This window comes from Alosa alosa, chromosome 1 (assembly GCF_017589495.1).
Source record: "Alosa alosa isolate M-15738 ecotype Scorff River chromosome 1, AALO_Geno_1.1, whole genome shotgun sequence".
In the NCBI taxonomy this organism is placed as follows: Eukaryota; Metazoa; Chordata; class Actinopteri; order Clupeiformes; family Clupeidae; genus Alosa; species Alosa alosa.
The window spans coordinates 38,834,463-38,860,110 of NC_063189.1; the positions used below are offsets into that span (position 1 = coordinate 38,834,463).

General features: G+C 40.7%; 3 protein-coding genes across 5 annotated transcripts in view; 1 reads left to right on the forward strand and 2 right to left on the reverse strand.

Annotated features, from left to right (window-relative positions):
- The window catches only part of LOC125299593, a 355,198-nt gene that overhangs the window by 85,642 nt on the left and 243,908 nt on the right, over window positions 1–25,648 (reverse strand). The gene's annotated exons all lie outside the window — the stretch shown is intronic.
- Window positions 3,869–17,390, reverse strand: LOC125299669 (CD48 antigen-like). Of its 2 annotated transcripts, none has more exons than XM_048251049.1 (7): window positions 17,151–17,390; window positions 16,571–16,891; window positions 16,230–16,382; window positions 15,458–15,586; window positions 15,254–15,327; window positions 15,015–15,071; window positions 3,869–4,344 (listed from the first exon to the last, which is right to left on the reverse strand). In XM_048251049.1, exons 1-7 carry the CDS (start codon window positions 17,194–17,196, stop codon window positions 4,312–4,314), a joined length of 813 nt encoding a protein of 270 aa, XP_048107006.1. In that variant the 5' UTR covers window positions 17,197–17,390; the 3' UTR covers window positions 3,869–4,311. The 2 variants fall into 2 exon arrangements, with proteins under 2 accessions (XP_048107006.1, XP_048107002.1); XM_048251045.1 differs by having other exon boundaries at window positions 16,230–16,493.
- LOC125299721 (HEPACAM family member 2-like) lies at window positions 6,659–9,054 on the forward strand. Of its 2 annotated transcripts, none has more exons than XM_048251129.1 (4): window positions 6,659–7,409; window positions 7,828–8,118; window positions 8,290–8,550; window positions 8,668–9,054. In XM_048251129.1, the coding sequence occupies exons 1-4, from the start codon at window positions 7,328–7,330 to the stop codon at window positions 8,802–8,804; spliced, it is 771 nt and encodes a 256-aa protein (XP_048107086.1). In that variant the 5' UTR covers window positions 6,659–7,327; the 3' UTR covers window positions 8,805–9,054. The 2 variants fall into 2 exon arrangements, with proteins under 2 accessions (XP_048107086.1, XP_048107093.1); XM_048251136.1 differs by having other exon boundaries at window positions 6,659–6,952; window positions 7,828–8,163.

A 25,648-nucleotide genomic window follows, 5' to 3' on the forward strand; every position in this document is an offset into this window, starting at 1 on the left:
TTCCTAAAGAAGCGCAAGCACCCACACCGTAAGTGTATCTAAATTAGCTATGTACCAAAAATTACATTTTACCATGACTCGAAGAGCTGTAAACAGTGTTGTAAGAGCTAAGAGTAATTTTGATTTGCGACAAGAATTCTTGGTCTAACCGTTGATGTGCCGTGTGAAAGGGCAGCACTAAACTCTGAGCGTGGTAAACAAAATCAATATTTCAGGCAGTAAAAGCCCCGGTAAGAACCAAAGCAGATTTTGTTAAAATCTACACACCTATGGCTACTGAAAAATGTAAGGTTCATTTATCAAATGTTATTTTGAAGTATTAAAAAAATATCGTTTTAGAATTTTCGAACGAAAGGGGCGGTAATAGGTGCTTTTACGATACATCTCAGCTGACAACAATGTTCAAATTTTGAAATACTCAAACATTAAAATTTTCCTTTTTCAAAAAAAACAAATGCTAAATATTCCTCCTATCTGGTCACCGGTTACTTCACAGTTCGGTCACATCAATCCCCCCGTCCCCCTCCTTGTGTTCCTCGTCCAGGGCAACCGACGTCAGCTCCTCTTCTGCTTCTGTCTTTCTCTCCCTCTCTTCACTGTTCCCGTCTTCCTCCTGTCTCTGTCTGGCTCGTTCCCGGAGATCCATGCCTTCCAGACTTGAATAGTCATCAGAAGAGTCGCCATCCTCCTCTCTCTGGTCCCCTTCCTCCTCCTCCTCCTCCTCCTCATCATCTTCCTGGCTGCTTCTCTGTACCTTCCTGCCTCCTGCTGCATCGTTGTTCTCATTCATCTCCTCCTCCTCCTCCCCCCTCATTCTCCATCCGTTTCTGAGGCCACAGACTTACACCTAGACATCCCTCAATCGCCGTGACGACTCTCCTCAGTTGCCCCTGCACGCCTGTGGAGAAGCGACGGGCGGCATCCCCTACTCTGCCCTTCTGCCGGGTCGTCCACCTGAAGACGATCACCAAGACAACCAAAAGCACTAGCACAATAACTACCAGCACCACGGCCGTGCCAGCTCCCCCTCTTTCTGAGGTCTGAGCCTTTGTGGTAGTAGTAGTAGTAGTAGTTGCTGTGGCAGTAGTTGCTCCGGCAGGAGTAATGGTTCTGGGATTGTTTGTTGTTGTAGTCACCTGGGTTTTGGAGGCCCTCGCCGGCTCTATAGTGGAATGGTTGGATTCTTGGGTCCTGTTATTGGGGTTAATAATGGAGGGTAATGTGTTATTAGTTGTATTGTTGTGAGTTTCTGAACTGCCTGAGGGTTGTATTAAGTTGACTGCTGTTGTTAGTAACAGATTGGTGGTGGTTGGTGTGGTGACAGGTAGAGCTTGGAGGGCAGGCAGGGTCAGAAGGAAGAATAGACTCAACCAGCTTAAAGAAATGATTGGCTTCATTATATCTGAAAGAGGAGAAGAAAAATATGAATTGCAGATTACAAATATATAAAAATATTTATGTATTTTTTTTAAAACACCTTGTTGGAAAACTACTTCTGAAAACGTATAAAGACTAAATTGCTGTTAGACATCATTATCAGTGTTCTGATGCAGTGACTTCCCCTGTTAGCTTAACCTCTTCCCTTAAGAGCTAAGTGAGCAGGTGAGCAAACCACAATAAGGAAACCGTGGGCTGTGTGGGCTGCATTCCAGATGGGCTTAGGCAGAGACTTTTTTAATGAGGAGACAGCACTCAAAGAATCATCCATGCATAGGGTTAGTTTGTAACATCAATATGGCAGTGGTCTACACATATCCCGCCCCTTCCTGTATGCCTCTTCATTCACTTGAATAGGAAAATAGCTGCCTGATTAACTGCCCGCAGTGTGTTACCAAGAAGGCGTGGGGGGACTTGCCCATAAGGACTATGGCTTAGGTCTGTGTGCAGCTGACTTAACGTCTAACGCATTGGTGTCAGGCCTGTGGGCCAGATCAGGCCCGTCAGCAGGTTTCATACAGGCTCCCCCCAGATATTTTGGTATTCGCATCCAGTTGTCTTCAACAATGTCTAATAAGAAATATCTATGATTTAATAATTGATTAAACCTAGCACTACAAACCATCCTCAGGAAGGAAGAAGAGGCCGAAAAAACTGACATGAAAGTCGGGTATTTCAAGAGAGAACGAGCAGTATATGACGGCAGTACATGATTTGTACTTGTTTGCTCATAAGTGGGTATAGTAAAGGAGTATATCATCAAACAACACTGATACCCATGCAGAAAAATGATGCTGACAATGATGGCCCCCACAACATCTCATTCCAACAAAACCGGCTCACTGCCTAATATGAGTTTGACATCCCCTTTCCTTTTCATTAAAATAAATATAATAACTGATGATAAATGATGATGGTGTTTAAATTAACCGTTGTGGTTTACATTCAACAGGTCAGCACTGAAGTTTTCTGCACATTTCTGCCATCAGTCTGCACTTAGCATTCCTGTACAGAGTACAGAGTTGAGGCGTAGCCAGAGACTTTCTAATGAGGAGACACAGCACTCAAAATACCCTCCATAGAAATGCATGGGGCTAGTTTGTAACGCCAATATGGCCGTTACTACACATATCACACCCCTTCCTTGGCAAAACGTTGACATGTGAATACATTGAGCCAATCATGTGGTGTGATGTGAATACATTGAGCCAATCATATGGTGTGTTGTGAATACATTGAGCCAATCATGTGGTGTGAACTCGCCGCTGGAGCAAGATTGGTGTTGTGAAGCCTTGCGCACACGCATTTCTACTGAATAGGATGCCCGATTAGTGCCCAAAAAGCGTTGCTATATGGCCGCCGAGTGGAGGGACTTGCCTAAAATTACTTTTGCGTAGCTATAGCGGATTAAGAGCAGAATAAAGGCAGGGAAATATCATCACCCCCTACTGGTTTCATTCCTAACCCTGAGTGAAGTGAATGTGATTCTCCATAGAGATGTTTTTAGAAAAATAATTTCGCAGTTCACGTCAAAAAGTTAGTGGATTGGCCTCCATATGATAAGCTTTGGGGTAATGTCTATTGATTCTGGTGGTCTATTTTTTTAGCCTCAACATATTGAATTAGTGTCTCAAGACTATGACTTCAGAGTTTTGACTTAACTTGTGGCTGCAAAAAGCGAGCTTCCATATCAGAAGACCAAGGAAACTATTAAAGGAATAACGGCTAAACATCTACAGGTCACAGCAGCAGCCAGGCTTGCCTTTTGAGTACAAGTGAACACACCTACACAAACACACACAGCCAAGCTTGCCTTTTGAGTACAAGTGAACACAGCAGCAGCCAGGCTTGCCTTTTGAGTACAAGTGAACACACCTACACAGTCTTGCCTTTTGAGTACAAGTGGACACACCTACAGTCTTGCCTTTTGAGTACAAGTGAACACACCAACACACCTACACAAACACACACAGGAAGTGGCTTCTTTGCTGTTCCATCTGCAAAGCAAGACAGGAAATAAAAAGTGCACATGGCACGCTACCATCATTCACATCCACTGTTGCAATGTCTTCGGTGGAACAATATGTCTTCAAATACCATACCATATCATAGTCTTTATTTGAGTGCTGATTTAAGCCACTTGTGGGGGTTTATACTGTACCTGCATATTTTAGGAGACTACTGGCAGAATGCAAGCAAACACGAATTGAGACGAGTATGGCTAGATATGGTTCACTACTTTTTTCCTGCTCAACCCACACATACCAAAATCAAGAAAAGCATGTTTATTTCTCTCTGCTGTATATGTATTCTCCATGTTGTGTTTTGTTTACAGATTCATCACACAATCTCTTCACTGGTTAATCACTACAACTGTCACTATGACCAGACTAACGGCAAACCTCAAACACAAGCACATGGTCTGCTATAGGCTACAGAACAGGATATTGATATAGATAAAAAAACAAAAAAAAAGAAAAAAGATGTCACCACAGAGACATGGCCTGTGGTGGTCAACAAACACAGGTCAGAGTGCACACTACCAGAAGAACTGATTACCTCAGAGACAAAAAAAGATGCTGCTGAGGCTGTGATAATTATCAAAGCTTTCTGTGTCAGAACGCTAATACCATTCCACACAAATGTTTGTAGTTATTTTGAACATGTAAATATTACCTAGAACATGTAATATTAAAATTGGAAACCTAAGGTTCCTGAAGACGTGTTCATTGATGGATATTAAAATGGGAAGAGGGAAAGAAACGCAATAAAACAATCCTTCAGAGACAAAATGTAATGTTTAGCAAACAGAGTGAACTAAAAGATGCTCAGTGCTTTACGGAAAGATAGGATAATAAATGTAAATTTGTGTACTCACCTTACTGCTGCTTGTTTTACTACTCTGAACTTCAGGGGGGTGGGGAAACAATTAAACCGCCAGAATTTTGAAGGAGCAAGTCAGCCCAGGGCAAATAGGTGCAGAAAAGAGAGCAAGAAAGACAGTAGGTGGGAGGGGTAAAAAAGGAAGACAAAACGTGGGTGAGAAAAAAGAGACAATTGAAGGTTTTTCAGCTGCTGTCATGACATTGTCTTATATGTCTGATTGATACTGTCAAGTATTTTAATGTAGGCTGTTAAATTAAATTACTGTTCATTCAACATACGTATATATACCTTCTAGATACTCCTCCTTCAATGTATTGTGTGTATACATACACACACGCACACACACACACACACACACATTATGCATAGACTGTTACTCAATGGTGTAACAGATATGTGAAGAAGAGAGGGTGAAAAGCTTAAATGTGAACTTAGTTTACAGGATAAGCGAGAACCATTCCACCACATCCTGTGTTCACTGACAGCACAGAGGCCATCATTTTCACAGTAAACTCATTTAAATAGCTATTCGTGTAACATTTGTGTTGGTCTATTTATGAGCCTTATGATACCTACATACTGTTGTGTGTCTACAGCCTCTTTTTGTGAATGTCAATGTAATAATAAAAACAAGGGTCTTTGTTGACTCCTGAGTATTTAAAAACAAATGCAACTGTAAGTATACAAAACTAGATGTACCGCAGAGCGGTACAAAATATGACCGCCGCCCAGTCCAGCACATTTTTTCCTTGTCAAATTGTGTTAATTTCCTACTTTGTTCCTTTTTTGTGTGTTTGTAATTGAGTGTCTGCAGAGTGTGTGGTTGTTTTTGTGTATATGTGTTTTGTGTGTGTGTGTGTGTGTCGTGTGTTTGTGTATGTAGGTGTGTTTGTATGTGTGGGTGCATATGTGTGTGTGTGTGTGTGTATGTTTGTTTATGTGTTTGTGTGCATGTATGTGTGTGTTTTTGTGTAGTGTGTGTGTGTCTTTATGAATGTGTACATAAATAAAGCAAATCAGGGAACCACCTACTCTTTGCGATAAGTGCCATGGGATCTTTAACAACCATGGTGATTCAGGACCTCAATTTAACATTCATGCAAAGGAAAACATCTCCTGCAGTACAGTGTCCCTGTCACTGCAATAGGACATTGGGATTTTATACAACCCCACCCCCATCTTGCCTGTTCATAATTCTGAGAAATTCTTGAATTGTGTGCGTGTACGTGTTTCTGTTTGTGTGTGTGTTTGTGCGTGCTTGTGTGTTTGTCTGCGTATGTGTGTTTGTGCATGTGCATCCATGTGTACATATGTCTACTGTGTGTGTCATACGTATGATTACTGTGAATGTATGTGTGTGCGTGTGTATCTGTTTATGCACATGTGTGCACATGGAATGGGTTAACATGACCCCTGGAGGCAAACATACAAAAAAAATTGGTCATCCTAGGCCCTACGGTTCTCAAGATTTTCACAGAAAACTGTGTCTGCCCTACCCTCCTTTCGGGGGGTCCAGTCCAGCGGGGGGGCTACAGATCAAAACGAAAAACGATGGTTCCATGCTATCCATGTGGGGTTACATGCCCACTAAGTTTCGTGTACCCCGGTCTTTCAGTGTCCCAGGAATCCTTGTTGGTGTACGGTCACTAAATGTACACATAAATTATTTTATTGTAAGGCCCCCCATAAACGAAAGTTCACAAAACTTGGCATTCGGAAGGTGTCATAATGATCCTACATTTTCAATTTCGTGCAGTTTTGACCATGTCAGCCAGAGATATTGTGATGAAAACACCTAATTTTTTGCTTTTTAATTTTTGACTAGGTGGCGCTATACATGAAATAAGTGGTAATGGGATGGGTTGACATGCCCCCTTAAGACCAACATACAAAAAAAATGTTGGACCTCCTAGGCCCTACGGTTCTCGATATTCACAGAAAACTGTCTCCGGCCACCTACAGGCCAGTTGGTGTATAGTAACATAAATGAATTTATTGTGTGGCCCCCATGAACGAATTCCACGAAAACTTGGCGTGCATTCAGAGGGTGTCATAATGATCCTACACTTCCAATTTCGTGCAGTTTTGACTATGTTAGGTCACAGATACCTGCGATTACAACACCTCATTTTTACTTTTTGTTTTTACTAGGTGGCGCTATACATGAAATGAGTGGTTATGGAATGGGTTGACATGGCCCCTTGAGATCAACATACAAAAAAAAATGGTCCTTCTAAACCCTACAGTTCTCGAGATATTCCCAGAAAACTGTGTCTGTCCTACCCTCCTTTCGGGGGGTCCAGTCCAGCGGGGGGGCTACAGATCAAAACGAAAAACGATGGTTCCATGCTATCCATCTGACTAAACCTATATGACCGCCGTTTCGCTGCGCGGTGGTCATAATAAATATACTGTATCTAGGATGAGTGGGTCATTTGAATGTTCAGTATGTGTGTGAGGGTTAACTAATAGATATATTCTGAAAAACATGTCCATCTCTACCATCACACAAATTTCTATTCCAAACCAGGCGGCAGTGAGCTCCAGTTCAGAGAGGGGGCACTTTCCCGAACTGCTGGCCAATCAGAGATGTAACTGAAGCCCCCGTATGACCCCCAAAGCTGATACGGTATGGTTTTGAACTACCATACTAAATTAAATAGCACTACAGTTACGGTGGTCAAATTGGTTTCTGACTTCTTTTACATAGGATCCTTAGTAGCATTTCTGTCCCAGTGAACTCCTTATATAACCCTTAACTGAATTGCCATAGACTTGCTGTTCAACCCTGTCTACATCTGTATACCACAAGTACATCTGACACCTGTCGAAGAAAGTGTAATGTACATGTTATGTTAGTTACACCTTTCAAATGCTCTTCTCAAAGACAGACGTTGTGGTGATTCAGTTCCTTTTTAGCATTCTCATTTTCCATTAACAGTCTGAGTGATGGAGGAAAATAGCCCCACTTCCTCAAACACCTCAACTTAAACTTGCACTTAGAATGAATAGGCTGTGTTATATGCAACCATCACATGTCACAGAGATGCTTCGTGTCACTCTGGCTCTCCTGTCTTTTGCTACAGGTAAAGGATTTGGTTTGATTTAATATTTTACTTCTGAAATACAGAACTGAGGCAAAAAGAAAATAGATTTTGAAACTTAACATTAATTCATATCAATTTGTATCACAGCAACACATTTTAGTGACATTATGAACATGTTAACCTTAGAATACGACTCAAAATCAATCTGGACCACTTCTTTCAGATATTCAATATATGAATAGATGGAGCTGGTTTGAGGATGGTTTTCACATTTAAATTACTGTTTGTTTTCATATAAGTGAATAGAAAGCTTGAAGGGATTCACAAAACATACATGTGAAATTTCCATGACCTCTTTCTGACCTCCCACGCAGTGGAGTGGACAGGCTATTGTGATTTCCGCTCAAACCCAATCTGGTTCTTATTCCTGTGGTTTGTTTTCATGTTCTGTTTCCAGCTCTGCTGCCTACTTTGGAATCTGAAGAACAGATGATGAAGATCAGGGAAGGCGAGAGCTTCACTTTTCACACATCTGCACACAAGAAGGTTCAGTTAGATGACCAGGTTCTTTGGTCATATGGTCATCTGAATCCAAGCACTCTGATAGCCCAGATTTACCAGATGGACATAAATACAGAGCTCAGTGAGAGATTCAGGGACAGACTGCAGCTGGACAAAGAAAGAGGATGTTTGACCATCAGGAATGCCACAGCCAAAGACTCAGGAATCTATCGCGTTGATGTAACAGGTGGAGGGTTTTCAAACGTCACATGGTTTCAGTGTGCAGTTTATGGTGTGTCTTAAATGTTTTCCTTTCCACTATTTCTCTGAACATGTAAGCAGATGCTTACCAGTCATGGGTTAACTTCTCATGGCAAGACAGCTTGTGTTTGCCAATAGTTTCTCTTTGCCCACGCAGCTCCAGTCTCCAAGCCTGTCTTGAGCACCATACCAGGGAATCAATCAATCATCAGGCCATCGGCTGTTTTAGTGGAGTGCTTTGTGGAGAATGGGAGAGAGGTCACCCTGTCCTGGTACAGAGGGAATGAGCTGCTGAACAAGACCAGCAGTCCAGACATCAACATCACTCTCATGCTCCCCCTGGTGGTTGAAGAGCAGGACACCACTGTCTACACCTGTGTGGCTGCTAATCCAGTCAACAACCAAACAGTCCTACTAGGTACAGAAGACCTTCTACATACAACACACAGGTACAGCTTGTAGTGCAGCACAAAAATGCAATGATAGAAAGAACATTCACTGCATGTTCCTTGTTCTCTCTGTTCCGCTCTCTCAGGTGGAAAGTGTTCTCAGTGCTGCGACGCCATTGTGGTGCGCCTGGTGCTATCTGCCCTGGTAACTGTGGTCATGGCTGCCCTGCTGGTGGAGCACTTCAGAGGCAGTGAATCAGATGGAATAGTCTATTTGACATAATAATTCAAAGATGCTAAATAAGAATTCAAATATTTGCTAAATAAATCAATAAGTACACTGGCATTGATGTCTCCTGACAGGAAATAAAAACATCCAATCAGTGCTCTCTGATTACTGGAACTGCTACATAAGAGTTTTCAGATAGTCTCTAGACATGCTGTGAACTTATTTCTGCCTTTTAAAATCAATCATAATCAACCTACAGGGCTGTACTAAGACCATTACTACTGAAATGTTTATAGCAGGGTGCATCATTGGTCTTGGTTTTTGGTCTAACAAAACAAAGCCAACAGGTTCTGTTATCACTCACTTTTACATATCCTCTGTTATTGTTATAAATTCTGATGTAAAGCATTTGGGTAATAATGAATAATAAACAGCCTTTATTTTTGCAATCAGATTGGGTAATTCCGTTAGATATGTGCTGACGGGTAGTCAACATACAGTGTATCTATGTTGCACCGAATATAGGGCAACAGCTACTTTATGTCATCCGTATAGCACACAAGGCGGTGACTTCCTGTTTGGTTTTAAATGTAGCCATGGTGCAGGTTTCATGCAGATCGCATGAACAAGTTTTACAAAGGAGCCACAGAGAAGAGACATCTGAGAAGAGAGGCCATCACTTGCTGGTGTAAAAGCTGGTACTTTCCATATTGTGGTGTGTGCCTTTTCTGAACCAGGGACTGTTACATTGCATTTAAGCCCTTTGTTTAGCTAGTTTATTTTAGTTTGACATGGCAACAGTTCCATACATTCTACATTGAAAACAAGGAAACAGTTGTCAGTGGTCAGAACTGTTTTGCAAACATTAAAATTATAGGCACCCACAGGAATAATTATTTATCATCCACAAAACTCCACTCCAATCCACAGTAACTCTCCAAATAGTGTTGCTACATATTTGTTATCCCCTGAGATAGGCCAATATGGGCTGCACAAAGACAGTGTGACTGAATAAACATTAAATCATAATTCAATAAATTATTGAATCCAAGATGTTTTAAGCAACTGCCATATTGCTACACTGACATACTGTGTAATTTCTCAATAAAAAAATAAAGTAATCTTCAGTTATTATAATCTGTCTAAAGGTATAACATGACCTTATACGTGTCTTATTTAAAGAGGCATAAACTGTTTCCCACCATGATATGAATCATCAAATTACTGTGTATCCAACCACAGGATATAAGGGACCGCTGTGCCGTTTTTTTTTTAATCTACAGGAAGTCGAGTGCACAGCTGGCACTAAGACCCTGGTCTCAGTTGCCTTGTCAGATTAAGTACAGCGGAAAGTATTTCAATTGTGTTATTTCGTGTCACATCAGTACAAATTTGTCTGACCTATTGACATGATGAAACTGGCTGGCTACAGAAATACAATATTAACACATCAACACAAATATACTGACATCAACTGAGCAATGTCAATGTGCGGTCTTGCGATATGTGCACCCACTGCAAACAGGGTGAAAGAAAAGTAGACCATCATCTCCCCTCTCTGTTATATCCTGTGTTATAACTTGTGTAAGAAGTAGCCTCTAAGAAAACAAAAACAGGAAGTAGAGATTTAAAAAATGTCAGGAAGTAGAGATTTCAAAAATTGCAGGAAATGTGACTTGTCTTCGTGTTAATCTCAGGAACAAAAAACGTTGTGAGTAAACAGTATGTGTCTAGATATGTATCTTTTCCCCTGTGTTGCTCCTTGACTTAAGAGTGCTTAACCAGCTTGGGGTGGTGAGGAGGTTCAAGTATGTCAATGAAAATACCAGCTTGATTTTATATTTTTATATATATATATATATATATATATATATTTTTTATATATATATATATATATATATATATATATATATTGTGTGTTGATGAGGTTGTGTGATCAGGGGTAGGACCTTTAGCAAAATGTTTTTCGAACACTAGAATCAGCTAGTAAAAACAGTTCACTGTGTGTCATCATAGTCACCAACACTATGTGTTAAATAAGCTGTTTTGATGCCATTTGTAAGATCAAAGGAATGTACATTCTAAGTCAACCACAGCGGCTGCAGCACAACTCATGGTTCATGAACATATTAATAAAGTTGAGACAAGACCCTTTGGAGTTTTCAGGTTCAACACTGCATTTATGTATGGACTTAACATTCACAACATTCACATACATTAGTATGGATAAACAAATTGTACAATTTTTTTTCTCAGTCGGGACAAAAGCCCTGTCTGGGAATCTTACATAAAATACAAAAATATAAGTTGAATTTGTTACATAAGTAACAGAACTACCGAATGTGTAAATGACTGTGGACCCCAAATACACCAAATTTAGAGTAGCACAAAGAGAAAAGCAAAAGGTTTAAGTTCGTAATTATCAAATGTCTAGCCTGCACAGCGAACTAATGTAGTAAGAAATTTTGGCCTTAAAGGTGTTCCCCATATATGTGTGTGCTATATTCATCCATTTAGTCTTTTGGTGTGCTCTGAACATGTTAAAGAGGGAAATGCTGCTGTAAGCAGAGAGTAGAAGGAGAGATTTATGAGACAACATCTGTGGAATGCCATGCCTCTGTGGAGTGCCAGGCCTCTGCTCCGGCGGGCTAGCGCCCAAGACCTTATTTACTGTCTTGGGGTCAATCTTGACTGGATTCCATAGATGTCGGTGGTTAGGGGATACAAACTTATAGATATGGTCAACTGTTTGAGTAACCAGGGGCCTCATTTATAAAGCGTTCTTACGCACAGATTTGATCTTAGACCGTGCGTAGCCTACGCTCAAATCCATGCCAACGCTCAGATTTATAAAACCGTCTTTGACGTGGAAAACTGCTTATCTCCACGTCAGGTTCAAACTTGACGTACGACCATTTCCTTGTGGCCTACTGCAAGTAATCTGAGGTCTAAGTGCAATGCATTTTCAAAATTCCAAGACCAACGATCTCATGTCTTTCTTTGCCATGCATGATCAATATCAGAAGATTTTTAAAGACGTTTTTGGACGCAGCTTAATTCATGGTTTGGCATAAAACTGCTAATGAGAACTATAGCCTACTTAAGAAAGTGAAAAAACTTATAGCTTAGGCTACTTATTTCATAATATCTAAAAAAAAAACCACCAAGACCTAGGGGAGAACTGGTACAATTGTAACAGCGGTACAAATGTAACAGTGTTTTATTCTCAAGATATGGTGTACTACGGAAACGTAAACAGACACATATCATGTAATTATGTATAATCTTACAGCCATCCAAATATGAATGGTCTACTATAAATACGACCAGAGATATTAAGCAAAAAGGTGCAAAATTCAAGCATCGCGATTTGAACTGTTTGTTCAAGTTTGCTTCGTGAAATTTGAGCGTGTGGACTTCAATTGCATGTCATTCATATCTTCAGTCCCTCTGTTTCAAGTTCATATGAGTGCCATTTGATTTATATAGTCACAGCAAATGCAATTAAATGAAAATAAAAACATGACCTGTGCGGGTCAGTTGTAACACCAGTCTCTATGGCAAAATGAACTGATTTTTTATCAAGCGCGCCTGTGACATTCTCATTAGGAGTTATGGATTATGATTTTTGTGCCGCGACCACCCAATTAAAGTTCACACAGCAACTTGAAATATCACTGTTGGACCAAATGCTTCAGACATGTAAGAAATAAGCAGTTTATCAACTATATTTACTGGTTTTATCAAGTGGATATGTACAAGCCCTAGAGGTGTCATTGCAAGGTATTTTTTGGTATATCCAGAAAGCGTGGGCTCATTTTACTAAATTGTGCACTCATTTTACTAAATTGTGCTCTCACAATACTAAATAGTGCGCTCATTTGACTAAATTGTGCTCTCATTTCAATTGTTGTAAATTGACCGCACAATTTACTAACTCGTGCGCACGTTTTACTAAATTGAGAGCACAATTTAGTAAAATGAGCGCACTATTTAGTAAAACGTGCGCACAATTTACTAAATCGTGTGCACGTTTTACTAAATCGTGCACACAATTTACTAAATTGAGAGCACAATTTAGTAAAACGTGTGCACGATTTAGTAAAATGAGCGCACATTCTCTCGATACACAAAAATATCTTGCAATAACACCTCCTGGGCTCCGTAGATATGGCCAAAATAAGCATATTTAAAGGTTATTGTGAGCTAGCATAACACCGTAACATATGGTCTGAAATGGCTAATCAATAATGCAATAAATTAGCTGTAACAGTCATACATTTGGAGTTTTTTTGTTGATTTTATATGAAAAGAGATGCTCTTTGTTTAACCCAGCAGTGTTTTGTGTTAAAATATGTTATAGGATTCATGATTTTAGCACTGTTACATTCATGACGCTATACTGTTACAACTGTACCGCACTTTTTTATGGCTGCGTCAAGGTTGTAATAAAGGTACATGTCGCTGTTAAGTTAAATTATTGACAAACTATAACATATTTTTTAAATTCTGTTTCAACTTTCATGGAGTAGACATGTACAACTCTGTTCTGGTCAAATTTCACATCTCTCAAGTCTATCGTCTTTGTGTAAATCGAGTTTGAATTGGAAAAATAAAAAAGTGTTACAATTGTGCCGGTTCTCACAAAAAAGGCATTCAAACAGTTTGATAAGGTTATTGTGCAGTATTGGGAATATAGGATAGTATTGGATCATACAGTGTGATGTTAAAAGTGAATAAACTCTTTTGAGAGGTGGATAAACTCTAATAAGTGGTGGGTAGGCCTAAACTCTATTTCTGAAATTTCAGAGGTGGATAAACTCTTTTACTGCTTAGCCTCCACTACATCCTAATTTAGCTCATAGGCCTATTCCCAGCTTCAGAACAGAAAGGTAATATTTGAATGTAAGCTATGTAGGCTATAGATATTTTATATCATATATAGCCTACACAACCAAGGGACGGAAGTTATCCTCTGAAAGCAGGGCATCTTCATATTTAGTGTTAGCGTCGGAGTTAAGTAAAAAGAGGTGCAGAGCCGCACCTGTTTTGCTTTTGACTGGCAGTGCCCAAGATCAGATGACAATACATGAGTTGAATAATGTAGGATAAAATATAAAGGTAAGCCTAAAGCAAACAATAAAGGACAATGTTTAAGCCATTGGACATTATTGAAAGAAAATGATAGCAAAGATATGCAGAATGAATGAATAATGACCGGCGAACTAAGCTACTTTTTTTATCAAAAACATAGCCTACCCTAAAAGAAACGTTAAGCCTACATGACATATCATGCTTATAATTTAGTCCTCTGTTTTGTAGGCTAAATCAGCATATTACCCTGGGTCATATTGGAAACGTACAGTAGCCTACTGTACCATAACGTAAAGGATTATATAGGCCTAGAGGTCTTTCCTTCATAAGCTAGGCCTACCCATTTTTTTCTTCTACAAAGTAGGCCTAAACATACTAAATGTTGTTTAATTCACATTACTGCAAGCAAAAGGAATGAAAGCGAGCAGAGGACAATGGACATGGATGCATACGATCTCTTTCCAGAAAGCTTTGCTGGAAAAAACATAATTAGTTAAGCTATTCAAACTGACGCATATAGGCTAGTTAACATCAGATGGCATAGGCTAGGCCTATACAATGTTTTCAATATATAATTTTACATAAGCTACAGCTTTTAGGCCATTGATTTCATTAAAACATATGCTAATGATATTGATGAGGGGGTGTTTACAAGGCGGAGACCTAAAACCATCCGGCTGCGCACATGTTGACGTTCATTTGTGATTTATAATGGGCACATCTGGAAGGGTGGCGTACGCACGTTTTTTTGTGCATACGTTCGTTTTCTCTGAATCACACGTACGATCATTTCAGAAATTATCTAAGATCAATTGAAGGATGGTTTCTACGCAACACTTTTATAAATGAGGCCCCAGGTTGTAAAATGGTTTGCGTACCATTAATGGAGATGTCATGTCTTGTCTGGTTTGTCATGAGGGTATAAAAAGTGATTCCTTGTTTGTAACATCAGACTGCGTCTGTTAGCAACACGACGTAGGTCTCCGGATTCCGTGAATAAAGCTTTCTGAGATTTTTGACTCTACTCCCGGCTGGCTGAGACTTCATTTCTCCAATCTCTAGACAAATTTCTGTTCCTACACTAACACAATGTGACTTACTTTTATATTATATTATATTATAATATAATCTCTCACCACCTCACAGAGTCTTAACATCTGAGTACACTACCATGTCATCTGACCACTGCACCAACTTCTCTGTTTCAGTTTCTCTGGTGAACTCGATCTGTGAAGAGATCAGAGCACATGGGGAGATTTTATTTGCATAATACTGAGTTTCTAATAACCTCATTATTAAATTCACTAATAAACTAATAAACACATAACAGATATCAAATTATTTGGAAAAATCATGACAAAAATGAAATATACAGATATCTAACTGCCTATTTGCAGCTATCAACTTACTTGCACATTGGGTTTTAATGCATTTCCCGGAATGTTGATATCAACATAGTTTATTTCTTCAACACTGTGGTCAGCTAAGAAATAGGAAAAGGTATGTAAGTTATTTCTTTGTTTGCATTATCATAGGCCTGGATATATCCATATAATTCACATAATGTATGGTATTTGTATTTGTTTATTTTGTATATAAGATGTTTCACTTGCCTTCAAACTTAATTACGGAGATTCTCTTTTGTAAACAATATAATGCCATCACAAGGAGGCCAACCAGCAGAATTATGCATAGCCCTCCAAGGACTTGTAGGAATGTAGAACCTGTGGCAATGTCTAAAGCTGTGAAAGATGTAAAGAGCTTAGGTACCATGGAAACAGGATGCCATCAGTTCATTTTTACTTAAGATGCCATGTTTTCTTGAATGTCATTACCACAAGATAATGAATCATTTGTTTTCCCAAGATAACAATATATTTAATTCAATATCTCGATCGTATCTTTGACTTTGTCTTTGTCAATGTGAAGTCAAGCCAATATTCTGTCAGGCTATTACAACATTTCCAATGTGGATATTCTCTCTAGCAAGGCAACCTAGCATCAAGCCTTGAGAAATGTGATGCAATAATTGATATAAGCTACTCCTGCTCCCCAGTCTACCCAGAATGAGGTTCTGTACAGCCTGCAGCATGCCACACATGGGCCATTTACTTTACTCATTGGAAAACAATTATCTTTTCCCTGAAAAGTCTAATTGTGTCATTACCTCACCCTGCATGTTTCGTTATCTCAAGATAAAGACAAACTCTCAAGATCTCTTAAAATAAATATTAAATGAAAATGGGGTTTAAATTTAAATGGGCTTACAGTGGGCTATGTCGAATTGTATTTACAGCATGACTTAACAAATAATTAGTAATGCTCCACAAACCATACGGCAAGAAAAATCATAAATGTTCTAATATGAATAGCTGCTTGACTTACCTTGGACACAGACCTCAGAAATGTTGAGTTGGATTTTTATATTGCTGACTGGATTAGAAGCCAAACAAGAGTAGGTGCCGTTATCTTCTTGCTCAGTCATCAGAGTGACAGCAGGGTCCGTCTGGACCCTGGTTTCGTTCAGCAGCTCATTCCCTTTGTACCAAGACAGGCTCATCTCACTGCCATTCTTCACATAGCACTCCACTGCACACTGAGAGGATTTCTGAGAAATTCCCCTTCTGAAGGTGGGAGACCTTACAGGAGCTAACAGAGATGCAAGTCTAATTGGTGTAACTTTATTTATACAATTATACAGCAACATAACCCGAGGTTAGACTCACCGTACACAGAGAAGTTGAACTCCCAAGTGGACATGACTCCTTTTTTTAAGATTTGTAGTTTATATATGCCTGCATCATCAGAGTTAACAGATCTGATAGTGAGCGCTCCAGTCTGATTATCCAGCTGCAGTCTGCCTTTAAATGGGTCTGTATCATTTTTGTAGACATCTCCCTTTGTGGCTGGACTCTCCACTATCATTTTCCCCTCAAAAAGCCATGTGATCCTATCCTTGCTTCCAGTGTCCTGTGTCTGCAGAGTAACGGTATCTCCTTCCTTTCTTCTCACTGTGTGCTGAATAACACCTGTCACACCTGGAGACACTTTAACATAACATAATCACATTTGTTTTTATATGCAAAACATTCACCAATATACATACTCAAAAAGACACATCTCCATTCCTCCCACCTCTTGTTTGTGTATGTGTGTGTGTGTCTTTATTGAATACATTGAATTTATTGAATGAACATTTTGACAAAATGAAAGATTGTGAGCTGTTAGTTGATTGTTAATATATTAAGACATTGCTTTTCTACAAAACTTTGCTTGTTCAAAGAGGAGTGTTCAACATTTACTCACCCTGAACGACGAAAAGAAAAAAGAAAAATACAGTTATCTGCATCATAACTGATGATGTCACAAATCATTATCAAATACTCATAATGAGATAAAATAACTTTTCAACACAAACAATGTGAAAAAATGAGGAGCAGACAATATCCACTGAGAGGACTTTGGCATGTCACCCAGTCACTCAGTGTAGGCTGAGTAAAAGACTAGACTTGCTGATGTCACGTGTTGATGTCATCATCTTATTTGGGTTCTCGATAGACCTCTTCATAACTATAAGCACTCGCTTTGGTCAGCTAACGTGTCTTTAAATAAATAGCTGCTGTTGCATTGAAAGAGTGTTTGCTAAAGATGCAAGTGCAGGTGAAGATATGCAATAATGCAATTAACATTAATGCATTAATGGGATAAATGCAGAGACCAAATTTCCCTCACGGGATCAAAAGAGTATATATACTACCAGTGTTTTTCAACCTTTTTTGTGCCATGGCACACTAACATCCTGTGTGAATTAAAAAATAAACATACCATAGCCTAAAATTTCAAATAATACACAGATATGGCCTTATTATGGCTTCTATGCAAGACCTGCTCAATAAAACAAGCGTGTTCTGTTTCATTTGTAGGGGACTATATCTAATTTAACTGTTGTTATGAACTGGATATGTGATGATTCTATGAATACTGGATATGGGGCCCCCGTTGTACAATGCCTGCATACCACAAATAGTGCAATCATACAATCAATGAGAGCATGTGGTTATAAATTCTTTGATGCAACAGTTGCTTTTCTGGACCAGTGAGTGACATTTGGGTAATTTTCTGCGGCACACCTGATGATCTCTCACGGCACACTAGTGTGCCCCGGCACAGTGGTTGAAAAACACTGCTATATACTTATACAAGGGAATTTAACACATGGCCTCAGAGCTAGGGGTCGACCAATTATCGGCCTGGACGATTATTAGGGCCGATATTTAGCATTTTTATAACTAGATGTACCGCAGAGCGGTACAAAATATGACCGCCGCCCAGTCCAGCACATTTTTTCCACAAACATAAATCACGCTGAAAGGCATATATGATTCTAACTGTCTCACAAAATTGCATTATGCACACTCAATTCTAACTGGTATCTGCTAGACAACAAGTACCAAAACATGATTAGTTCATAGATTTCACTAGGGCTGTCAATCGATTAAAACATTTAATCTAATTAATTACATACTCTGTGATTAATTAATCTAAATTAATCGCATTTATAATTTTTGCTGTGAAAGTATTTTAAATATTTAAATTCAAATGAATCACTGAATAATCAGCATTAGTGACATTAAAGTTCAAAGACTCTTTTATTATTATTTTCATTGTTCAAATAATTGCCATAATAATCTATGATATGACCTTATATGCTGAGGAAATAAATTCAAAAGTGCTTCGGGAAGAAGTTTTTTTTCACATACAAGCCATTTCAGGCCACAGATATAACCTAGGGGACACAATGAAAATAAATTAACACTCCCCTCAATGTCAACACTTTGCTGCAGACATTGCAGAGGACTTTATTTTCAACACTTTATTTTTTTATCAACACCATCAGGCCGCTTTTTAAAAGTAAATGAAAAAAAAAAAGTAAATTTTAAACCAATCAATGATTCAGGCAGCACGTTTTCTTCTCTCTCCTTCATTTTACAGTCTAATTTTTGCTGACTAGAACAGCTCGGGGTCAAAGGTCATACGGAATCGATTAATCTGCACTAATTTTTTTAATCAGTTATTTTTTCTGAAATTAATTAATCGAAATTAATCAGTTATTTTGACAGCCCTAGATTTCACATGTAAAATTCATTTTATACAACCCCACCCCCATCTTGCCTGTTCATAATTCTGAGAAATTCTTGAATTGTGTGCATGTCTGCGTGTACATGTTTATGTTTATGTGTGTGGGTGTGTGTGTGTGTGCATGTGCATGCATGCGTACATATGTCTACTGTGTGAGTATGTGTCATACATATGATTACTGTGAATGTATGTGTGTGCGTGTGTATCTGTTTATGCACATGTGTGCATATGGAATGGGTTAACATGACCCCTGGAGGCAAACATACGAAAAAATTGGTCATCCTAGGCCCTACGGTTCTCAAGATATTCACAGAAAACTCTGTTGGTGTACGGTCACTAAATGTACACATAAATTATTTTATTGTAAGGCCCCCCCATGAACGAAAGTTCACGAAACTTGGCATGCATTCGGAGGGTGTCATAATGATCCTACACTTCCAATTTTGTGCAGTTTTGACCATGTCAGCCAGAGATATTGTGATGAAAACACCAAATTTTTTGCTTTTTAATTTTTAACTAGGTGGCGCTATACATGAAAAAAGTGGTAATGGGATGAGTTGACATGGCCCCTTAAGACCAACATACAAAAAAAAGGTGGTCCTCCTAGGCCCTACGGTTCTCGAGATATTCACAGAAAACTGTCTCCGGCCACCTACAGGCCAGTTGGTGTATAGTAACATAAATTAATTTATTGTATGGCCCCCCATGAATGGAATTCCACGAAACTTGGCGTGCATTCAGTGGGTGTCATAATGATCCTACACTTCCAATGTCGTGCAGTTTTGACTTTGTTAGGGACTGTACGATATTTAGCGGGGGGGAGGGCCGGTCGCCAGACGATCGGGTTAAAAATGTTCTGCCTGGCCCTCCCCCCTGGTAAATTTTTTTTTTCCAGGGGTCTCCCCCCTGCATGCAGTGTGACAGTAGGCCATTTCTGTAAAACAAACTAATTTATTTGCGAAACTTTATGCAGTAGAACTACACGCAGTAGGCATGCAGGACATAATGTTTGCGAGGGAGAGAGAATGAGAATAAGAGCTACGCACACACAACCACCAAGGATTAGAACACTAGGATAAGATTTGAAGGCCATGGACATACATCTTTCTTTCAAAAACAGAAATGGTGAGGCAAGGTAGGCAAGAGAGATACATTGCTGGTCAAAACGTTAGCGTAAAAACTGGTTTATAATGCTGAATGAAGCACAAAGCTTTACTAAAGCACATCCACTGTTTAAAGTCACAAACACAACTAACTAATAACTTTTATGCATGCGCGAACCTATAGCCTACCGGTAGATATGGCTGTGTAGCCTAGTCTGTGCCATAACATTTATTCCTGCAGGCTGCCCGTTTTGGCTGTCATACTTTTAAATGGCTTCGCAAGAAGTTCGCTTTTCCTGAAAATCGCTTTTCCTGAAGGGGTGTCTTTATTATTTTAACTCGCGTCTTCAGCTTCTTTACTGTTGACTTTACTGTATTGATGCTAGCCTTTTCGTGATATTTTAAGTAGGCCTATTTGTAGAAAATATATATTTAATTAATTTTAACTGACCCGAGCTTACAAGGGGGGTTGTGGGAGATTCAGGTAGCATTGCGACTTTTTGGACTCGCCCACTCTGTCAAAGAGACGTGAATCATGTTTTGGCCTACAAACCTTTTAAAATATCGAAAACGGATCATTGATCAGGGAAAAAAATATCATGGATCAGGAAAAAATAATTTTCCTCGGCCCTCCCCCCAGGCCAAAACATTTCTCCTGGGCCTTCCCCTAAGGCTTAAAAAATTCTCTTAGGCCCCAGTCCCTTAGGTCACAGATACCTGCGATTACAACACCTCATTTTTACTTTTTTGTGTTTAACTAGGTGGCGCTATACATGAAATGAGTGGTTATGGAATGGGTTGACATGGCCCCTTGAGATCAACATACAAAAAAAAGGTGGTCCTCCTAAACCCTACGGTTCTCGAGATATTCACAAAAACTGTGTCTGCCCTACCCTCCTTTCTCGGGGTCCAGTCCAGCGGGGGCTACAGATCAAAACGAAAAACGATGGTTCCATGCTATCCATGTGGGTTTACATGCCCCCAAGTTTAAATAAGCCGGGTCTTTCAGTGTCCCGGAAATCCTTGACGGAAATTTGGCCATGTGAAAAAAAAAATAAACAAATGCAATCCAAACGAATCCTGTAAACGCACTGCCCGAAACCGCACTTTCTTGAAACCTGGTCCTAGAGTGGAAAAATCTGAAACCGTGAGTCTGTTTGAATTTGTTTAGACAGCTAAACCAAGACATCCTGCTTATGTGTCGATGATGTCATCGCCACACCTCAGCTGCCCTGGAGTTGCACTTATAGTATTGCCTAACAATACTAGTTTTCTCAGCTGCCCTGGAGTTGCACTTATAGTATTGCCTAACAATACTAGTTTTCATACATGACATTACCTACGATTACACTCCGTAAGATAAATATCACAACTGGTGCTGCGCCAGCCGATAGCTTATGACTTGGTGGACTGAACACTGTTTTTCCCGGTGTTTTTTTTATGCATTCTAGCTACTGTCAGTGACGCTTCAGAGAACTTAAGTTATTAGGAAAGTGCGGTGTAAGTTTAGGGCTACATTAATTTGTGCGTAGTGCCAATGTCATTCATTTATTTTACATGTCTTACAACATATATACATGCATTCACAGTCGAAAGTGAAATCAGATATAAGCATACAAAGACGCTTTAGAACTCACGTTAAGCCGATGGTAGCACACTGAATGCAAATGCGCCGATTTGATGCAGGCAAAAGTATTGACTGTTACTAACGAAGGTTTTATAGCAATATTATAAATGTGGCGACAGAATAGCCTAGAACTTGGGTAAGCCTTGTGTTTAGTAGCCTAATTGCGGTGATAGCCAAAACTAATGTGAATCACGGACTATCCTACAACCAAAGAAAGTAAAGGTGATTAGTAGGCCTATCTGCGTTAGCCAAATAAAGGACGGGACTGCACCCTTCACAAACCGTAAAATAAAGTGTATTAGTTTTACAGTTGACTACAGTTGACAGTTCACCATCAGTCCACACAAACAATTCTGGTTTCCTTGCACTAGCCATTTCGTCGTAGACTATTCTGTCTGTTTGTAAAGCGCAAGTTTTGGTCAATTTCTGTAAAGAAACAGTGCCACCTATAGGCCTGTGGTATGAAGTAACGTGTTGAGTCGTGTTGAGATGGATCCGTTTGGACGCAAATATTCTTGATACGGTTCCAGGGAAGACGGAGGAAAAAAAGATCGGTTTGGTACGTGTGGACTAGGCCTGAGGCAGACTGTAGACTGGGCTTCAGCTGTACGTACGGAGCTATTTTTCGAAGGTAAGGAAGGTAGCCTACATTGCTGAAGTTGCAATGAATCACAATCATCTACACTGAAGTTACAAAAACACCAATCAATAAGTAAAGCACCCACTTCCTTCATTTAGCGAATTCCCGATTGAGGCACGTTAGTGATGTTTAGGCTACTAGTTACCCTACAAACCCGGGTGCTGCGCGTCGGGAGTTCTCTGCCTCCGCCTTGTCCGTTAATTGTGAATAACGGGACACCTCGGCGGACATAGTACAGACAAGTCCTAAATTATGCGATAGCTTAACGCCAAAAGTCTAATTGCTCCTTTTTGAAACGGACTGTCAGAAAAGACTACATGCACCCAGGGCCAGCCGTAATTTAATCCGTCCTGAACTAAATCGCGTCCTGAGCTGGCTATTAACGTGCCTTTTAGGCTCTCAAAAGTGTTGCTTATAGCATATGGACACAAATTGCATGCTTAAATAGCCTACAAACTATTTTAAAACTGTTTTGTTAAACTATTCAACCCTAACACTTGCCATCACGCATGCACCTCTTCCTCTCCCTCTCCCTCTCCCGTGCACTCAGACACACGATGGCAAAGCATCCTCTTTCTGACAGGTCAAAGTCAAAGTCAAAGTCAAAGTCAGCTTTATTGTCAATTTCTTCACATGTTCCAGAAATACAAAGAGATCGAAATTACGTTTCTCACTATCCCACGGTGAAGACAAGACATATTTTACCAATTTAAGTCCACAGACAAACATAACATTCAAGTAAACAAAAAAGTAAGTAAATAAGTAAATAGGAGGGCACATATAATAATGAAAAAAAAAAGAGCAGCAAAATTTGGTTGAACTTGTGCATAGACAGTCAATAAAATACTAGTGCAAAAGTCAGGCCAATAAAAGGCTTGGGTAGTTCTGTTTGACCTAAGTAATAAAGAAAGTGGCATAGTGGTGCAAGTTATTGAAGAGCAGCAGAAGTGTTGTGTTTTCAGGACAACAACACCAAGTTGTAAAGTGTACAAGTGTGCAAGTGTTCAAGGTGCAAGTGGAGTAGTGCAGGCGGCCATTGTGGGTCCAATGTCCAGGATGTTATGTAGCTGAGGGTGGAGGGGAGAGGAGGGAGAGAGTTCAGCATCCTTACAGCTTGGTGTATGAAGCTGTTGGTGAGTCTGGTAGTGCGGGAGCGCAGGCTTCTGTACCTCTTCCCAGAGGGCAGTAGATCAAACAGATTGTGAGCGGGGTGACTTGCATCACTCACAATTTTGGTCGCCTTGCGGGTGAGGTGGGTGGTGTAAATGTCCTTCAGGGAGGGGGGAGTGAAGCACCAATGATCCTTCCAGCTGTGTTCACTATGCGCTGCAGGGCTTTCCTGTTGTATTCAGTGCAGCTTCCGCCCCACACAGCGATACAGCTGGAGAGGATGCTCTCAATGGTGCCTCGGTAGAATGTGGTCATGATGGCTGGTGGAGCACTTGCTCGCCTGAGTTTCCGCAGGAAGTACAGGCGGCGCTGAGCTCTCTTCGCCAGTGATGCAGTGTTGGTGGTCCAGGAGAGGTCTTCACTGATGTGCACCCCCAGGAATTTGGTGCTGCTCGCTCTCTCCACCACAGCACCGCCGATGGTCAGTGGCAGGTGTTGGGTGTGACCTCTCCGAAGTCAACAACAATCTCTTTGGTCTTGCTGACGCTCAGCAGGAGGTTGTTGTCCCTGCACCACGCGGGTCAGATGGTCGACCTCCAACCTGTATTGAGTCTCGTCAGCCCTTGGTGATGAGACCCACCAGAGTTGTGTCGTCAGCAAATTTCACTATGTGATTGTTGCTGTAGGTTGCAGTGCAGTCATCGTCCAGCAGGGTGAAGAGCAGCGGACTGAGCACGCAGCCTTGGGGGGCCCCTGTGCTCAGTGTGATGCTGCTTGAGGTATTGTTGCCAACACGTACTACTTGGGGCCTCTGACAGAGGAAGTCCAGTAGCCAGTTGCAGAGGTAGGTACTGAGTCCCAGTTTGTCAAGTTTGCAGATGAGTTGTTGTGGTATTATGGTGTTGAATGCAGAACTGAAGTCTATAAACAGCAATCTCACATATGAGTCTCTTTTTTTCCAGGTGGGTGAGGGCTGGGTGGAGGGCAGAGCAGATTGCATCCTCTGTAGACCGCTTGGCTCGGTATGCAAACTGGAAGGGGTCCAGGGTGGGGGGGGAATGGCTTTGATATGTGACATGACAAGCCGCTCAAAGCACTTCATGATGATGGGTGTCAGTGCCACAGGGCGGTAGTCATTGAAGCAGGATGGAGCAGTTTTCTTCGCACAGGTATGATGGTGGCAGCTTTGAAACATGATGGGACGATGGCTTGCTTCAGGGAAGTGTTAAAGATGTCTGTGAAGACATCCTTAAGCTCCCCCCGCAGTCCTTCAGCCACCACCACCTGGGATGTTGTCTGGACCTGTTGCCTTACGGTGTTGATAGCAGCAAGTGTCCTCTTCACGCTGTCGGCAGAGAGGCACAGGGGCTGCTCATGTAGAGGGGGGGATGGGTCTTCTGTGGGCAGGTGCTGTTTTGTGCTTCAAAGCCCGAGCAAAGAAGCGGTTCAGGTTGTTGAGCAGAGGGATGTTGCTCTCACAGCTCTGTGGCGCCGGGCTTGTAGTCCGTGAGGGCCTGAATGCCCTGCCATAGGCTTTGTGCGTTCCTGCTGTCTTTGAAGTGGGTGGTTGTCTTGTGAGTGTATTCCTTTTTTGCTTCCTTGATGCCACGGGACAGGTTGGCTCTCGCTGTTTTCATGCCAGCTTCATCCCCAGCTCTGTAGGCTTTGTCTCTGACCCTCAGCAGCCTGAGGACATCCCCTGTCAGCCATGGCTTCCAGTTAGCCCGAGTGATGATGTCTTTTGTGTGGGTCACATCATCGATGCACTTGGTGATGTAAGAGGTTACAGTGTCTGTATACTCCTCTATGTCTGTCCGGTTGTTGTAAGTGGCTGATAGCCCATTGTGTAGGCCTACTCTATGAAAATAATTGCTATCACTCAGCTCTTGGATTAACATCAGTGTTTCCCATACATTGACTAATCTGTGGCGGGGCACCACGAAATAAAAATCGGCCGCCACAGATGAATATTCTATGTTTAATTTAATTTAATTTAATTTAAATATAAGGTCAAATCCTTGCATTGCCATTGAGCTACGCTTTTTACGCACTCAGCCTTTCCTTGCCCCGCCCCGCTCTCTCTCGTAGCCCGCTGCCACTCCGCTGCCCTTTAACAAAATATTCACGATTGTTGAAGGATTGTTGTTGCCATATAGAAGCATTGCATAGAAGACGTCTGGCTAAA

Excerpts from the sequence above, each read along its gene's own strand:
- LOC125299669 (XM_048251045.1), bottom strand. The coding sequence starts at position 17,196 with ATGATGCAGATAACTGTATTTTTCTTTTTTCTTTTCGTCGTTCAGG. Across the intron at positions 16,892-17,150 it reads TTTTCTTTTCGTCGTTCAGG|TGTCTCCAGGTGTGACAGGT; the intron begins GTGAGTAAATGT and ends GTTATGTTAAAG. Across the intron at positions 4,345-15,014 it reads TGCAGTGGTCAGATGACATG|TTCAGAGTAGTAAAACAAGC; the intron begins GTAGTGTACTCA and ends ACCCCCCTGAAG.
- LOC125299721 (XM_048251129.1), top strand. The coding sequence starts at position 7,328 with ATGAATAGGCTGTGTTATATGCAACCATCACATGTCACAGAGATGCTT. Across the intron at positions 8,119-8,289 it reads CTATCGCGTTGATGTAACAG|CTCCAGTCTCCAAGCCTGTC; the intron begins GTGGAGGGTTTT and ends TTGCCCACGCAG. Across the intron at positions 8,551-8,667 it reads CAACCAAACAGTCCTACTAG|GTGGAAAGTGTTCTCAGTGC; the intron begins GTACAGAAGACC and ends CCGCTCTCTCAG.